Source organism: Marmota marmota, unplaced genomic scaffold (genome assembly GCF_001458135.2).
Source record: "Marmota marmota marmota unplaced genomic scaffold, marMar, whole genome shotgun sequence".
In the NCBI taxonomy this organism is placed as follows: domain Eukaryota; kingdom Metazoa; phylum Chordata; class Mammalia; order Rodentia; family Sciuridae; genus Marmota; species Marmota marmota.
In genome coordinates, this window is record NW_026000138.1 from 4034072 (window position 1) to 4052673 (window position 18602).

General features: G+C 36.7%; 1 protein-coding gene across 22 annotated transcripts in view; it reads right to left on the reverse strand.

Moving 5' to 3' along the window:
* Window positions 1-18602, reverse strand: part of Atxn2 (ataxin 2) — a 107430-nt gene that overhangs the window by 62683 nt on the left and 26145 nt on the right. For 14 of the 22 annotated variants that reach the window (XR_007341394.1, XR_007341395.1, XR_007341392.1 and 11 more), the window contains exons 5-6: window positions 4383-4397; window positions 1045-1169 (exon numbers count right to left, since the gene is read on the reverse strand). Coding sequence is in view for 17 of the 22 variants with exons in the window: in XM_048785612.1 (XP_048641569.1) it covers window positions 1045-1169; window positions 4383-4397 (140 nt within the window). In the remaining 5 variants the exon portion in view is untranslated. The remainder of the gene's footprint in view (window positions 1-1044; window positions 1170-4382; window positions 4398-18602) is intronic. The other 8 variants (XM_015502515.2, XM_048785611.1, XM_015502517.2 and 5 more) reach the window with 1 other exon arrangement.

Consider the following 18602-nt stretch of genomic DNA (forward strand, 5'->3'; position numbering starts at 1 on the left):
CAAATTTTGCAACTCAAACATTCGCCAACACTTTCTATCTCTATAATCTTTTTATCCTAAAGATAAGAGTCTGTTAAGCATTTGATTTGTAGATGGTGTACTGGAGAAAAGCAAAAATAACATGTTGCAAGAGGCATCTTAGATATAGGCTTTTTTTATGGAGAATGATCTTGATGTGTGGGTGCTCGCGCACGCAGTGGTGGCACTAGAGATTGGATCCAGGGGTGCTCTACCACTGAGGTACAGCCCAGCCCCTTTATATTATATTGAGACAGGGTCTCACTACGTTGTCCACGCTGGCCTTGATTCAGCAATCTTCCTTGCCTCAGTCTGCCAAGTAACCAGGATTATAGGAGTGTACCTCAGTACATGGCCAGAGAATGATCACAATTTAAGACCAAAAATTTTACTTAATACTTTAATTATAATGTAACCTAATTATTTATCTTAATAATGAGTACCTTTTCTCTTCCTCAGACAAGAAGCTTAAAATGTTCAGCTTCCACCTCATCTCTAGGTAATGTCAACAGACAATGAAGATACCATCTCCTTACGTTGCCTTATTCTGCAGGGTGTTCAAAGCAAAACACACTGGCATTTCTCATGATTTCCACTTTAAATCTGTAAGTTGCTTATTATCTTTTAATTATAAGGAAATAATAAATGAACACAAGAATAGATTACACCCTGCTTAGCCCTCACAAATAAATTAATAAACAGGCTGAGGATATTGCTCAGTGGTAAAGCACTCGCCTAGCATGCGTGGGTTACTAGGTTCAATCCCCAGCACTGTAAAGTAGAAGTAGTAATAGTAGAAAAAGTAGTAGTAGTAATAGTAGCAGTAGTAGTAGTGGTGGTAAATAAACATTTTTCCTTATTCTTTATTTATTGCCTGGGACAAAGTCTCTATTTACATAACAACAGCTGCTCCAAATATATTCTTTACAATAACAAAAACATATGTAAATTAAAAATAAGTGATAGGATGAATGAATGAATACCACACTGACCACAGTCTGATAACCAAACAAAGATATTACTTACTACATCGTTTTCCAAAGCCTCCAGTTCTTCGCTGGTTGAGAGTTCACCTGCATCCCAGGGCTCCAGGTCCTTCTCTTTGTGTTCACCATTCACTTTAGCACTGATAGCAGAGTCAGTAAAAGCATCTGTAAAGAATGGTTTTGGCTGAATGATCATACAACTGGATAACAGGTTACAGTTATATGCATCAATTATCAACAAAGATGTAGGATTTAAAAAAAAAATTTGGAAGTGAATTTCTGATAAAGAAATAACATTCATTAAACAATGTGCTTTCGAACAATTCAGTAAATACCACAAATGATTATTAATAAAGGCATTTTCTTCAATTTTAAACCAAGAAACATTTTAATATACTCACATAATTCCTTAAATTATATTAAAGATAATTCAAGTGACACATAAAATTCCCACCATCTATTTAAACTAAGATTTCTTGTTTAATGGCTACTAACTAATATACCTTCAGAGTACTTGCAGTCAAATACATATAGACATATTTTTTTAACTTTCTAAATCCACATGTATACGCAGAGGTTGGTATCCAAACATACTCTTGCCAACAGTAAATTTAACTATTTGAAGTGGCTCGTCCTTTCCTAGAATTCACTTTTCCTGATACCACTTTGTTATAAAGCTCAGGCTGTATACCGTTACCTGTCTCCAGAAAATTCAGACAGGCCTACCTACACTTCCTTTTAAAGTATTCTCACTTACTTGTGTCCTCTTCTATTCTACTCTGCTAGTGTTTCTGAGGAATACTGCCTTGTGAGAGCAGCATGACATCCATATGTTCAGCTGACCATACTACAATCTGGCAAAAGTTAAAAAGTTGACAGTGGGCCCAACTTAAGCTAAATAGTGGTAGAAAATGCTTTATAGACATTCATTTGCATTTAAATACTTAGACCTATAAGGTGGGATCTACCACAAGCTACCAGTAATAATTCTGATGTGGCTCTGCTGAAAAGAATAGGCCCCCAGTCATTGTGCCCTCACCCTTACTAAAAGTTGTCCCAAAGAGGAGGGAATGCTTTAACAGCCTAATGCACCCAATTTTCCCTCTAAAGAAACAATTCCAGAGGGATTTTTGATTTGGTAATGCTTCTATAATAGTCTTTTCCTAATGATCAAGGTGATGCCAAAATTTTAAAAATTGAGCAAGCCAACTGAGGCAGGGCATTCCAAGATTAGCTAACTCTCATTCCAAACTAAGGATGGGTAAGAAAAGGAGTGTGTACATACACACCAGGGAATAAAATCATCATTGCACCTATGGGCTTTGCTGCCATCTTCACAGCAGCATTGTCATTGCTGCTAGCAATTACTGAAGCCAAAAATGTGCAGAGGGAGATCCCCAGAGTAGCAGGTCTCAGATGGGGACTGGACAAAACATTCACTGGAAAACAACTACACTTTGGAAACACTATTTTCCCAACACCTCATCTTCAGTTGGAAGCCAGAGATGGCATGGCTCTAAAAACCTAACCTTATTTGACACTAGCCTGAATCAAGCCCTATACTACATCATCTTAAAGTTATAGGAATTCCTTGTAAAAATTAATTTGCCCGTGTGTATATTCAAGAATATTAAATATTTCAAGGAAACAGCAAATAATAACCTTCATTAGTACCCTGAAATTTCTTTAATTTTCACCAGAATACAAAGAATACTAGACTATAGGAAAATGTAAAACCAGTCAACATGACTATTAATGTATATAGGACCCTGTTAATGCTTTAACCACACTAGTTTTTGAAAAGTTTATGTTCGAGTGAATAAAGCATTTATTTAGTTAGAAACAGCATAAAAAGGGCTGGGGATGTGGCTCAAGTGGTAGCGCGCTCGCCTGGCATGCATGCGGCCCGGGTTTGATCCTCAGCGCCACATACAAAGATGTTGTGTCCGCCAAAAACTAAAAAATAAATATTAAAAAATTCTCTCTCTCTCACACACTCTCTCTTAAAAAAAAAAAAAAAAAACAGCATAAAAAGATAATGCTTTTAATTCCAGAAATTAAAGCTCAAAGCAGCTAGAGTTTTATGAAACCAAAATAGACTTTTTCTGATTGCTGTGTGTGGGGTGGGGAAGGAAGAGAGAGGGAAGTATTTAAAAAAGACTGTGGACTGAGCAGAGCAAAGCTGTTTTCAAATGAAAAGATCCAAGCACACAAAACAAAATGAATAGTTTAATTATACTTTTATGATTCTAAACAACATCAAAAAAGGATCCCCAGACTGGCAAGCATGGTGGCAACACTTACAAATACAGCAGGAACAGGAGAATGGCAACTTCAAGGCTGGCCTGTGCAACTTGGCAAGACCTTATCTCAAAATAAAAAACACTCAGTGGTAGAGAGCTTCCCCTGGATATAGACCTCAGATGGGAGCCAATGTGGATGGGAGCAAGTGTCTAAAACCTTAATGAACCAGGCTTTACTCTGCTGACCACAATTTAGGTTGTATCAAGAGGCCATCATTAGGTGAGACAGCACATGCCTGTAATTTCAGTGGCTCGGGAGGCTGAGGCAAGAGGACCGTGACTTCAAAGTCAGCCTCGGTAACTCAGTGAGACCTTGTCCCTAAATTAAAAATGCAAAAAAAGGGCTGGGGATGTGGCTCAGTGGTTAAGCGACCCTGGGTTCAATCCCCAGTAACCCCCGCCAAAAAAAAAGAGGCCATTATTAGGTGACTTGTTTTTTTCAATTCTACATTTTTATCTTAAAATCTTCTGTTAACAATATCAATCTTATAAAGAAATCAACTATTATGCTATAACTTAGAAATGGGGGAAGGGAAAATATGAAAGTATAATTCTATAAAGGATATGTTCCTTGATTTTTAAAATTTTCCCCAAAGTAGGTCCTTTTTAAAAGATAAGTGAAAGATGGGCCAGAGTGGAGCATCAGCACAAAATGAGATGACAGTGGCAGTTGCTAGGTTGTTAAGTATCTTATTTAAGGCCAACACAGTGTCATGAACTAGAAGGAAGAAAGGCCTTGGTGTTCCATTCTACACTGTTACCAATATCCACTAGTGCAAACTCTGATTTATTTTACAATTATAAAATAAAATACTAGACATTTGTTAACAGCTTTGTTTTTAGGTTAAAAAAAACACTGATGATATTAAATAGCACAATGTTGAAACCAGATTACTGCAAAGTTCAAAAAATCAATTGGCTATATTCTAATCATAAGTTGTGGGAATTTGCATGCAAACTATATCCATGCTATAAGTCACAGTCTATTAAATTTCCATTATTCTCTATGGCAAGAAACAAAAGCATTATAAGAGCAAGATGCAAAAATACAAAGTGAATGTTAGAAAAATATTACCTGTTTCTGAAGGAACTATAGGTATAGAAAAAAAAAAAAGGAAAAACAATAAAAATTATCAAATGAGACAAAAGACAAGGATTTAGTTCTTTCTGTACTTTATTCCCTGACTTAGAAACTTCCAATTTCCAAAAACCTCTACACTAGAGGGTGAGGAAAGGTGTAAGATTACAATCCCCCTCCCCAATGGTACCCCCACGGTGGGCAGGCTCTCAACACCCTGGCTCCACTCTGATTCTAGACAGAACCTAGCCATTCTGGGACAGAGATGCCATCTGGTGGTAGTCAAGAAGACATGACTAAACCACTCCGCTACCTTTCTTGGGTATCCCCCATTCCATGCACTGGTCTTGAACCTTTCCTCTTTTACTGCTCATATAATTATGCTGCTGAAAGATCATTCAAGCTTGTCTCAGAATTTTTTAAAGGGCTCGAATCCAGAGACTCAGAAGGATCACAAGTTCAAGGCCAGCCTCAGCAACTTAGTGAGAATCTATTTCAAAACGAAAATTAAAGGGCTGGAGATAAAGCTCACTGGTAATGCTCCTCTCAGTTCAATCCCAATCCCCTGTACCACTCCCCCTGTTCCTCAAGAGTAGACAAATAAGTAAAATGATTTTGAAGTGTTTCATATAAATTTACATATATACAACTATAAAAATAACATAAATTAGATGAAACAATCATTAACATTAGAAATCACAAATGTTATTCCAGAAAGAGCTTCAAAGTCCTTTACTACCCATTTCATCTCAATTAAATTTGCTTTCCTCAAACACTGAAATTCTAGATAAGAAAACACTTAAATTTTATTTTAATCAATTATTACGGTGGGATTTTTTTCTACAACCTTTAAAAACATTTTCTCATCATACATTATCAGAGTTCTTGCCTAGCATGCATTAGGGTCTGTGTTTGATCCCAAGCACCACAGGGGGTGGGGGTCTGTAAGCCAAGTGCAATGGCACACGCCTTTCTAATTCCAGCTATTTGAGAGACTGAGGCAGGAGGACAACTGAGCCCAGTACTGAGGAACAAATGTATGCAAAAATTTTCTGCACAGTATACAAGTCCACAGGCTTCCCCAGAGAAGAGGGACTATGTGTTAGAGGAGAGATTTTTTTTTTTTAAATTACATATACAACTGTTCTAACTACATTATTACAGCAAGAGCATAAACTATGTTATATAGATAATATTAAAGAACAGCATAAAGAAACAAGTTGAGGATAAGGAACCAGATATAGATTAAAATAATAAAACCAAAGGCACAAGTAAAAGCACTACCACAAGTAGAGGCAGAAGTAGAACTACCATGACAAGAGGACTGCAGGGAGCTGGGGCCCAGGGAGTTTTTGGATTAGGGATTCTTATCCTTTTTTTAATCCAGGGATCCCTTTGGCATTTTGGGGAAATCTATGGAACCATATTCAGAATGTATTTAAATGCATAAGAGACAGAAAATCAATAGAGACCAATTATAATAAAATGCAATTATCAAAATCTAAAACAAATTTTGTGGCACAGTAATATGTATACTTCTTTATTAAGGCACTAAATAATAAGATCTAACAAGAGATGATCTAATGACTACTATAATTTTTTAAAGGTGATGAACATAAATAAATCTGAGATGTCCACAGGATCAAGTGATAAGAAGCTTTTCAGTTGCAGGCACCAATACTACTATTGGTTTGTTGCCTACATTTATAATGGGAAGAAATGCTAAATTTCACTCAAAGTTTAGCAAAATTTAAAGTGCTTTGTTGTTGTTATTTTAAATCCACATTCATCATTCCCCAAATCATGTTCTAACAAGCAGAAAGAGAAGGTAACCTGCTAAGGAAAAGTAAACAAAGGAGATGGAATAAGGGACTAGACAGGATGGTCATTAAGTTGCAGAAACAGGTAAAAAAGGTCTGCTGATCTCTCTGGAAGCTCCAACAAGAGCTAGACAAACTATCTAGCATTCTCCTGGGACTTTCTCCAGCCACATTCAGCAGGCTGGCTATAGTAGTTGTCAGGAGTTTAAAAATGAAACAGGCAGCCAGGCACAATGGCATATGCCTTTAATTCCATAGACTCAGAAGGTTGCAGCTGGAGGATCACAAGTTCAAAGCCAGCCTCAGCAACTTAGTGCGAATCTATTTCAAAATGAAGAGAAGCATTCACAAGTGATGACATAGTCATGCAAACAGGCTGCTATAGTGGAAAGGAGATGAAAGAGACTATAGTAACAGAACTTAGAGCTATGTTGTCATAGGAATAGTGTTTTATTCCAAATCAGCAATCTGAAAAAAAATTCTGGAACACCTACTATTTGCAAACTAGTATCTGAAGGCACTACAGGAAACTTGAATACATTCCAAAGATATATACTCCTGTTTTAAATACCAAATGTTAGAAAGTTACAATATAAAATATACTAAGCAACAGCACTTGCCTATTAAAAAATGCAGGAGAAAATATTGTCTATTTTGAAATGACCATGACTATTTTCTCACTGATTACAATTCTGGGCCTATCAAGCAAAAACTATTTACTACAAATATAGGAAGTGGTTTGATATACTATTGAGATGACAATTATATAACCATAAAATTCAAGTCTTTGAGATTAAATCCATAAAAGTCAGTCTTACAGTTTTTTGTTCAAGAAAATTTGAATGAATCAGGAAGAGCTAAAGCATCAACACAAATCATAACTCATCCTGACTTTACACATGACAGGGCAGGGTCAGGAAGCCAGGTTGGGTAGCACATTTCCTACCAAACAGAAGAGCCTTCTCTACTTTTAATCTCTTTGCCCGGGATAAAATTCTGGATCAAACACCAATACCTTACAGTAATTTGGAGAGGGGGTAGGGAGGGAGGGAGGGAGGAAGAAATGGGGATTTCTTCCTCGAATTACTGGCATGGGTGACTTTGTCAAAAATCAACCTACCGGGCTGGGATATAGCTCAGTTGGAGAGTGCTTGCCTCTCATGCACAAGGCCCTGGGTTTAATCCCCAGGCACCACCAAAAAAAAAAAAAAAAAAATCAGCCTACTTACTATGTTACTATGTATCACTATGATGATGCTTTTTTTTTTTTTAAAGTCATTGGTGTAAATAGAATAAAAGCCCTTAGTGACAAAATTATCACTTCCATCACTTCCCAATACACAGAGACATTAGAATAAAGAACACTGGTAAATAAAGTGAAGTGGCACCTCACAACATCATACAGAATAAGACAGGCTACATGAGAAAATTAAGAACAAAAAGTCAACCAGCCAAATCATCAAATTGTAAACAAAATTTTAAGTAATTTATAAAATATTCTTCTTTATTTTGCAGTACAAGGGAGCAGGGTAAGGATTATCAAACCCAGGTCTTTGAGCATGCTAAGCAAGCCCTTTACCACTGAGCCACATCTCCAGCCCTAAGAAAATAATTTATCTTAATACAACAGGATGTTGTTTTCCAAATAGAGAACAAGCTAATCATCACTTCAACTCTCAAGACACTCAATATGGAAAATAAATTTTCTGACTCAAAGAAGGAATTCACAGTGAGAAAATAAATAAATAAATCTCTAAGGTATGTTGCCTTTTTTATCATAAAAATTTTCTATTATATATTCTTATTACTTTATTTTTATGTGGGGCTAAGGATCAGATTTTTATCATGTATACAAATCACTGTGACACTGTGAGGATATGACATTTGGTTATATGGGAATAAAGACTACATGGCAACAGAGGCAACAGGGGTGTCCAGTTATTTATTTATTTAAACAAAGCCTACACAATTCAAAATGAATCAGTTTTGGGCTGGGGCTCCAGATCAGTGGCAGAATACTTGCCTAGCATGTGTGAGGCACTGGGTTCAACCTTAAGCAAATCAAAAAACAAGTAAAATAAAGGCATTCTGTCCATCTACAACTACAAAAAAATAATGCAGCAGTTTAAAAAACTAGGAGATGAATAGGATTCTCTCTTTGTGAGAGCTATACACAACTTAACTCTGAGAAAAATGTCATTGTTCTCTGCTTTCCGACAACAAAATAACAGCGAGTCCCCTGAAAAAGCACCTTCCTGAGCAACAAGCCTCTGCAGGAGGTAGCCAGTATATCATGTTAAGGACCTACAGGCCAGCCTAAATATCATCTGCCCGGTTTTGGGTTTTTTTGTTTTTGTTTTTTTTTTTTTTTGGTACTGGAGATTGAACCCAGGAACTCTATACCACTGAGCTACACTCCTAGACCTTTTAATTTTTTACTCTAAGACAGGGTCTCACCAAGTTGCTGAGGCTGGCCTTGAACTTGCAATCCTCTTGCCTCAGTCTCCTGACACAGCAAGAAGCAACTGATGTATTTCAAAAAAACTTATTGTTTTCTAGTCAGAATCAAATCAAACCAACAGAATCTTTCTGTTTTACTCCTTTCTCAGATCTGACCTAGATAGCCATTTGACCAAAGTCAGGAAAGAATCAATTGATATGGAAAAGCAACCCCAATATGCTATTCTCTTTAAAAACACAATACGCCATTTTAAAGTGTCTCTGCTTCCTATGGAGCCAAAGGGAAAAGCCTAGAATCTGACTAGGAAACAGGACAAAAACCTCGATCAATGTACTATGCAGTAAGTTCAAGGCACAGGATCCCCAAAGTAAAGGACCAAACTAACTTTTCAGATGACAGGATATTTGATTGGAAGCTTAAAAAATGCTTAGGGTCTAAGGGTACAATAAAGTGGGCTGCCTAACAACATGCTCAAGGCCTTGGGTTTCATCCCCAGCATCCTTCCATCCAAGTGCTTCCAGACAGTAGTTCTCTTTAGGAATTACCAATTTGCACCAAAAGGCACGAATAACAGAGAAAGATAATTTTCTTCCTATGTAAATGATTAAATTTCAAAATATTATGATAAAGTAAGGTAAAAATTTTTAAATCTTTGAGAGACAAACATTCTACCTAATAAAAAAGCAGTAGATCTATTTTCCCTAGTAATAAAATCCATGAGATGTGCATATTGGATTATTTACTTAAAATTTAAAGGAAAGTGTTTTTTTTTTCTTTTTTTTTATATTTATTTTTTAGTTATGGGCGGACACAGCATCATTGTTTGTATGTGGTGCTGAGGATCAATCCCGGGCCTCACGCATGCCAGGCGAGCACGCTACCACTTGAGCCACATCCCCAGCCCCTAAAGGAAAGTGTTTTTAAGATGAGTTATATCCCCTTGGTTCATCAATATAACATAATGGCACTGTAATTAGTAATTTAACATTTTAAACCTAAATAAGCTAAACTAAAATTTGAGCTGAAATTATTCTAAAATGGTATCACTTAAAATGAACTGAATATGACTTTTAAAAAAATCAACTAAATATATACATATTTTTAAAATTGTAAAGCCACAACCCAGGTTTCTTTGAACAATGTGAGTAGAGTATTGGCTTCACANCAGATCAGTGGCAGAATGTACCCTGGGCCCTGGGTTCAATCCCAGGTATTTAAATTTAAGGGGAGGGAGAAATAGGACAAAAAAGTAAACTCAGGAATATTTAGGAGTCAAAGAATAGGATACAGAAACTAAAATGTCAACAGTGCTAGCCAACCACATCACTCTTTTACAATTTACTCTCACACTTTCAGTCAAAAGTGTTCCACAGGGCTGGGGTTATAGCTCAGTGGTAGAGCACTTGCCTAGTATGTGTGAGGCAGTGGGTTCGATCCTTAGCACCACATATAAATCAATCTAATAAAGGTACTGTGTCCATCTACAAGTGAAAATATTTGGGAAAAAAAAGTGTTCCAGAACAGGTTAAGGAAAGTAAAATTAGACATGAGTTCCAATTCTTACAGCTGTACAAACACACTTCTATCTCCCTAGCAAATATAGAAAACAAGATTCAGACATTTCATTTCTAACATAAAATCACAACTGTTCAGGTACACATGCTCATTTAATACTCTTTGCCAGAACTGAAATCTGGATAAAAAGGCTATTAATTACATTTGCAGTTAGACAGAACCAAAATTAAAATTAAGACAATTAACCCACATTCTTTAATTACTTAGTTTTGTTAATAAGACTCCACTGAGACTGTGTAAGGAAAGAGAAAAAAATAAATAAATAAAACCTGTCTACTGAAAACTGGATTCATCTGAATTATTCAGCTACTAAGGAGTTCAGGGTGTAAGTGCATTTTCTAATTCCTGTACTATCACCAGGTAGATTAATCTTTCTCACTTTTACCATCCATCAAGTTGAGAGATTAAAAAAATCATATTCCACTGCTTTGAAACTACACTACTTTGCTTACTACTGCAGTATATTACTTTTCTGCATGATCACCAGTTATTTGTAAAGCTTTTATTCTATTTTTGCCAATCTGTAGCACATCTTCTAAAATGAATGGAATATATACTACTTTGCACATATCTAATTAGCTTTTTATAATCATAATACACACACCAATCTTTGACATTACAATTTTCTTTTCTAAAGGCTCTTCCCAACTCAAAATTATACAAATACATAAATGTGCTCTAGTATTTCTATAATTTGGGGTTTTTTTTTTTTTTTTTTTCTTTTTGGGGGATAATGGGGAGGGTGTCAGGGATTGAACCTACTAATAAGTTTCTGAGGCTAGCATCAAACTTGTAATCCCTGGGCTTCGATTGTAGCTCAGCAGTAAAAGCACTTGCCACGCATGTGCTAGGCCCTGGGTTTGATCCTCAGCAGCACATAAAGTAAATAAAAGGTATTGTGTCCAACTACAGCTAAAAAATAAATACTGGGGGGTAAAAAATACCCCAAAACTTGCAATCCCCCTCCCTCAGCATCCTGAGTCATTGTGATTACATGTGTGCACTTCCATGCCCAGCTAGCTTTGACGGTTTTTCGATACTTCACTCTAATTGAGCTTTATTTAAAAAATAAATAAAACTATCCATTTATTTATTTGTTTCTTTATTTTTTTACGTGGTGCTGAGGCTTAAACCCAGTGCCTCGCACGTGCTAGGCAAGTGCTCTATCACTGAGCCACAACCTCAGCCCCTAATTGAGTTTTATTTTGATGATCACTGTGAAGTAGGAAATTGATTTCCCCCACATTGTGCAAACATCCTTTACTGAATAATTTATCTTACTCCAGATTTAAAGTGCTACCTTCATAATATATTAACAAAATACCCCCACAAATTTAGTCTGTTTTGGATTTGTTATTCTTTGCCTTTATTACAATTATGCTTTAATTCTAATACATCTTAGTATTTAGTATTTCGCCCTGAATCCTGTAAGAAAAAAAAAAAAAACCTTCAAAATTCCTGTTAATACCTATAACCCCATAAACTTTAGAATCACACTGTCAATTTCTACAAAAATGGAGCTACTATCTTTAGAGATTATTCTGAGAACCAACAACTTCATAGTAATAAAATATTTCCATTCAAAGCACAGCATGTTTCTCTCTTTAAGCAGAGCAACTTATATAATGCTTTTCATTTTCTCAGTGCCAAGGATCAAACCCAGGGTATCACAAATGCTCCACCACTGAGTCACATTCTGACATCCCATTTTATAGTATTCAAGATTTTCCACCTTAAATTCTGTTCCTACTGTGAATATTTTTTTTATTGTTGTTTAGCTGATTATGACTGTTATGAAAAATCAGTAGCTTCCATATGTCTTAGACCAGGCCACCTTACTCTCACTGATACTAAGCAATATTTTTACACTGTGTGTCCAAATAAATCTCTACTGTATGACATAGGTTTTTCTTTGCTTTTTGTCTTGTTTGGATTCACTGCTCTGACTTGAAAAACAGCAGAAAATTTCTATATGCTCTAAAATTGTACATATGATGCTGGGGACTGAATCCAGGGCCTTATGCATGTGAGGCAAGACTCTACCATCTGAGATATATTCCCAGCCCTACAATTCAATTTTAACAGAAGAATATTTTATCACTGAAATTTATTTAAAGCTTGCTTACTAGAATGGCAACTCCCAAGCCAACTCTCATTCCTTGCCACAGGCTACCTATAAATTCATCACATCCCTTTGGGCCTATCTACCACAGGCAACCTCAAAAGACAGGATGCCCATCCTGACCATTGCGTAACTTAAGAGGTGACTGCCTGACCAACTTTAGTACTTCCTGTCCCTCTACGGGGCCTAGGCACTCTTAGTTTCAATAATGTGCCTCCTCAGTTGTAGCATTATGGCCTGCCCACCCTAGTAGAGCACCATCCATCAGTGAATGTAGAACATGTTTGGATTCCTCAGAATCCAAAACTTCCCAGGCTAAAATCTGCTCTGGGATTTGCCTCATCCTTAGATTACTGAAATGGCATTTCTAATGCCATACACTTCAGAAGAGATCCTTCTGTTATTGATTGCCCTATCAAGTCAAAAAAACCATAACAGTAGCTGGGCAAAGTGGTGTAGGCCTTTAATTTCGGTGGTTCAGGAGGCTAAGGCAAGAGGATCCCAAGTTCAAAGCCAGCCTTAGCAACTCAGCAAGACCCTTAACTTAGTGAGTCCCTGTCTCAAAAAATAAAAAGGGCTAGGGATTTGACTCAGTAGTTTAGTGCCCCTGGACTCAATCCCTAGTACCAAAAAAGTCAATCACAACAAAAATACAAGAATGAAACACTAAGGCTGGGAATATAGCATGTGCAAGGCCCTTGGTTCAATCTTCAGCACTACCAAAAAAAAAAAAAAAGAAAAAAAGAAAGAAAGTAAAGCACCAATTGGTAGAAATTTATTTTTCACTTACAAAAAAAAAGTTTTTTTTCCTTTGTGGTTGTAGATGGACAGAATACCTTTATTTTTATATGTTGCTGAGGATCAAACCCAGTGCCTCATACATGCTAGGCAAGTGCTCTACCACTGAGCCACAGCCCCTTTCACTTTAAATATACCTTCACACTTCAATTTCCTTCAACTTTGTCCAACTACTGCTACAATCCATTCAACTCTTCACATCTCTGGATGTATTTGGAATTCAATGCCACTAAGTCCAGCATTCTATTTTTCTTGAATTCTTTCAACTTTGGTATCTGCAACTATGAAAATGCTAGAGCAGAGTTGTTGTTTTTTTTTATTGTTTGTTCAAAACATTACAAAGCTCTTGACATATCATATTTCATACATTTGATTCAAGTGGGTTATGAACTCCCATTTTTACCCCATATACAGATTGCAGAATCACATCGGTTACATATCCACGTTTTTACATATTGCCATACTAGTGACTGTTGTATTCTGCTAGAGCAGAGCTTTTTAACAAGGAGTACACAGACTCCCTCAGGGAACCATGAACACTATGAAATTAAAGGGGTGTGTGTGTGTGTGTTTTATTAAAGGTAAAGTTATACAGTCTTACAAGGTTCTCTTAAGAGATCCAATATAGTTTTGGGGTGTTTTTTTTTTTTTTGGTTTTTTGATACTGAGGATTGAACCCAGGGGTACTTAAAACATAAATAAATATATATATATATTTTTTAATTATCAATGAACCTTTATTTTATTTATTGATTTGTGATGCTGAGAATTGAACCTTCACACATGCTAGGCAAGCACTCTGCCAATGAGCCACAACCCCAGCCCATACACCGTTTTATTTTTTGAGACAGAATCTTGCTGAGATGCTCAGGTTCTTGCTAAATTGCTGAGGCAGAACTCGAACTAGCAATGCTCCTGCCTCCACCTCTTGAGTCACTGGCATGAAAAGCAAGTGCCACTGTACCCAACACCAAAATAAATTTCTGTATAACATAACAATAAACATCCTCCAAACAAAATTCAATAAGTATTTGTTAGACAGCTATATTTATAAGACTGCTTAGAGCTTTCTCATCCCTTACATAAAACAGCGCTTCGTTAAAAACATGTTAAGAGAGGCTGGGGCTGTAGCTCAGTGGTAGAGCACATGCCTAGCATGTGTGAGGCACTGGGTTTGATTCTCAACACCATATAAAAATAAATACATAAATAAAGGCACTGTGTCCATCTACAACTAAAAAGAATAAAAATTTTAAAAAACATGTTAAGAGGGCTGAGAGATTCAATGGTAGAGCACTTGCCTGTCATGACTGAGGCCCTGAGTTGGACCCTCAGGGCCACAAAAGGGGGGAGATAAAAAAAAAATTAGGACCCCCAATTTTTAAAAAAATTATTTTTATTTATTTATATGTGGTGTTGACAATTGAACCCAATGCCTCACACATGCTAGGTAATTGCTCTACTACTGAGCCACAACCCCAGTCCTACGACCCCAAATTTAATTTATTCAAAGACATTTATAGTGAGACCATACAACACTACAAAATATTATACGAGGCCATCAGAATTAAAAAGTTGCCAGGTGCAGCAGCTCACACCTGTAATACCAAGGCCTCGAGAGGCTGAGGCGGGAGGCTGAGACAGGAGGCTCATGATTTCAAAGCCAGCTTCAGCAATTTATCAAGGCCCTAAGCAAAGTAAAGTACCCTGCCTCAAAGTAAAATATAAAAAGGGATGGGGATATAGCTCAGTGGTTAAGTGCCAGTGCCCCAAACAAACAAACAAATAAATAAAGTATTCAAACACAAGAAACAAAGTATAATGAGAGAGAGAGAAACAAAATTATAACATACCTGGCATATGGGCCATGATACAGAAATGCTGAGGAAGGATCTTCCATGTGGCATAAAATCATGACAGCACATATAAATGAGTGTCATGTGGGCAAAGAATGAAAACACTGGGAACACAAAACACATTCAAGAGCAGCATGAAGGAAAAGAAGCACAGGAATGAGGCAGGAAAGGAATGATCAATGAATACTAGAAATTACAAAAAAGTAGCCTCAGAAAGAAATTGCAGTCCATAGTATCAAGCACAGTAGTGAAGACTGAAAAGTCGTCTAAAGGACCTGGCACTTAGAGGTTCCTCAAACCTCAGCGTGTAGGATTAAGATGGATCCTTTTTTAGGATGAAAGGGGCTTCAGTAGGTTTCTAGTCTGAAGAGAAGTAGTAAGCAGAAAAAAAGAGGTTCAAGAGTCCAGTAACAGGACATACCAAAAAAAAAAAGGTAAAAAAGGGGAACAAAATAAAGGGAATAATCACAATGTTGAGATTAAACATTCTTGTTACTAAAACCAGAGAAAAGAAAATAATGAAAACAAGGAGGAAGACAAATTTGTAGATGGGGAGGGAGAGGATAATTAATAATGGATATAATTTCCATTAACCAATTTTCTTATTATATTGATTTTTCACTAAATGTGACAGAGTCTGGTAAGTAAAAGTGATTCTTTTAGGGGTTAGGGTATAGCATATAACTCAGCAATGGAGAGCTTATCTAGTATGGGTAAGGCCCTGGGTTCAATCCTCAGCACCTTAAAAAAAAAAAAAAAAAAAAGTACTCTTTGGACTAAATCCAATTAGGATAGTTATAAATAGGGAATCCAAAGATCCAATGAGACTACATAGTATAAGAAACATATATAGTATTATAAACATCATGTAGTACATAAATATATTATAAATATTATGAGTTTAGAACCATGAATTTAGGGAAAAAGCATGTTTTGTTATTTCACCAATATCAGTATAACATGTACTTTTCATCAGCCCTAATAGCCCCAATGCAGCAGGAAAAATGATCTAGGCCAAGGGTTGACAAAATCTTCTGTAAAAATTTTTTGGCTTTGCAAGTCCTATAGTCCTTTACAATGACCCAACTCTATCCCCATGGTATAAAAGCAGCCATCGAATGAACTTAGCTGTGTTACAACAAAATGTTATTTACTGATAAGTAGATCTGTTTGCTATTATGTAGGCTAAGAGCACTAACAAGGAAATGAAGCAGTAGGAAGAACAAGAAAGGAGAAGCAAGAGAACTGCAATATAACTGAGTCAGCATAATTAAATAAAAAACAACATGAATAAAAGAGCACAAGGGGGCTGGGAGCATAGTTCAGCGGGACAGCTTATGCTTATTTGTATGTGTGAAGCCCTTGGTTTGATCCTCAAAAAAAAAAATAAATAAATAATGGGGCTGGGGGAACAACTGGAAGAGCAGGAAAAAAGGGAGGGAAATACTAGAAAGTATAAATAGCAAGCATAGATAACAGGTCAACTTCAAGATAAAAAGATACAGAGACAAAGGCAGCCAAATGTCCTATAAAGCAGATGAAAAAATGTAGAGGAAAAAAAATCAGAGTATTCAGAATCTGCCTGCACTAGAATTTAAATAAAGTATAAAACATAAATTAATTTTCCAATGATAATCTTATGGGCCGTTCAATTATATGTGTGCTAAAGGGATTTACAGTTGATAAGAAAAGCTACTTTCATTTTTATTTTTGGGGGGAGGAGGTGGAGAGGACCAGGGATTTGAACCTAGGGCATTAACCACTGAGCCCCAGCCCCAGCAGTATTTTATTTAGAGACAGAGTCTCACTAAATTGCAGAGGGCCTTGCTATGTTGCTGAGGCTGGTTTGTTTTTTGTTTTTTTTCTTTTTCTTTTTTGGGGGGAGGCGGGGCGTTGTAGATGGACACAATACCTTTATTTTATTTTTATGTGGTGCTGGGGATCTGGGGATCAAATCCAGTGCCTCACAAATGCTAGGCAAGCTCTCTACCACTGAGCCACAACCCCGGGCCCGAGGCTGGCTTTGAATTTGTGATCCTCCTGCCTCAGCTTCCCGAGCCACTGGGATTACAGGAGTGCGCCACTGTGCCTGACTGCTACTTTCATTTTGTCCACATGTCAAACTGGTACATAAATAACATTCAAGAGATCAAAGGAAATTTGTTCATTGTATTATAATGAAGATATAGATTATTTCTAAGCCTTATTCATTTGTATAGATTCATGAGTATGACTTTTTTAATTTCTTGAAATTAATGAAGTTAGCTTCAAGAATTTAAAAGCCATGTAGACCTTACTTACTTAAAAAGAATTCCTCAATAATAAAACCAAAAACATTAAATTCTTTTCTTTTCTTTTTCGGTATTGAGGATTGAACCCAGGGCGCTTTACCCGTGAGCCACATTCCCAGACCTTTTTGGAGACAGGGTCTCATCAGTTGCTGAGGCTGGCAACTTGAAATTCCTCCTGCCTCAGTCACTTGGCCAAGGAAAAGAATCCTGAATAATACAAAGCTGTCTTCTTATGTTGCTTTAGTATTTTTTTTTAACTAGCTTTATTTGAAGGGAAATCTTTTAATTAGCACAGATTAATAAAGCAAACAGCTCAGTTTAAAAAAAAAAAAAAACAGGTATGGTGGCACATGCCTGTAATCCTAGCAATAAGATCCTGTCTCTAAATACAATACAAAAATAGGTCTAGGGGTGTGGCTCAGTGGTTGAGTGCCCTTGAGTTCAATACCTGGTACCCCGCCCCCCAAAAAAAGAAAAAAAAAAATCAGACCATGTAATTCTTGTCACAAGAATTAAGCACATCAACTGGATTTAAAGTGAAGGATTTGGCCAGGCATGGTGGCGCAAGCCTGTAATCCCAGAGGCTTGGGAGGCTGAGGCAGGATGAGGCTCGGAAGTTCAAAGTCAGCCTCAGCAAAAGCAAAGTGCTAAGCAACTCAGTGAGACTCCCCTCTAAATAAAATACAATAGGGCTAGGGATGTGGCTCAGTGGTCAAGTGTCCCTGGATTCAATCCCTGGTACAATCAATCAAATAGGACTGGAGATGTGGTTGAGTGCCCAAGTTCAATCCCCAGGAGAGAGAGAGAGAGAGAGAAGGATTTGTATGCTCACTTGGCCAGATTACTTAAGAATGTCTGTTTCCTCATCTACAACATGTGGATACTAATCATATCCACTTAAGAAATAAGTTGTGATGATTAAATTAAGAAAATACATATAAAGTATTTGACGCAGGGTCTAACACACAGAATACGCACACAAATATTATTGACCTTAAGATTTTGACAGTATTGTTACAGAAGAGAATTGTAAGACAAAGCACAGAAAGGAAATACATTTCCCTCTTCTTTAGGAAGCTACAAATATTTCACTTTTATTTTTCCACACTTTATATTGATGCATTATAGTTGTACATAATGGTAAGCTTAACTATTTTGGGTTTTTAGCACTCATTAACTTCTATTATTTTTTATTTATTATTATTTGTATGAGAGTGGGGGCGGAGGTAGTAGTGAGCACTGAACCACTGAGCTACATCTCAAACCCCCTACCTTTTTTTTTTTTTTTTTTTTT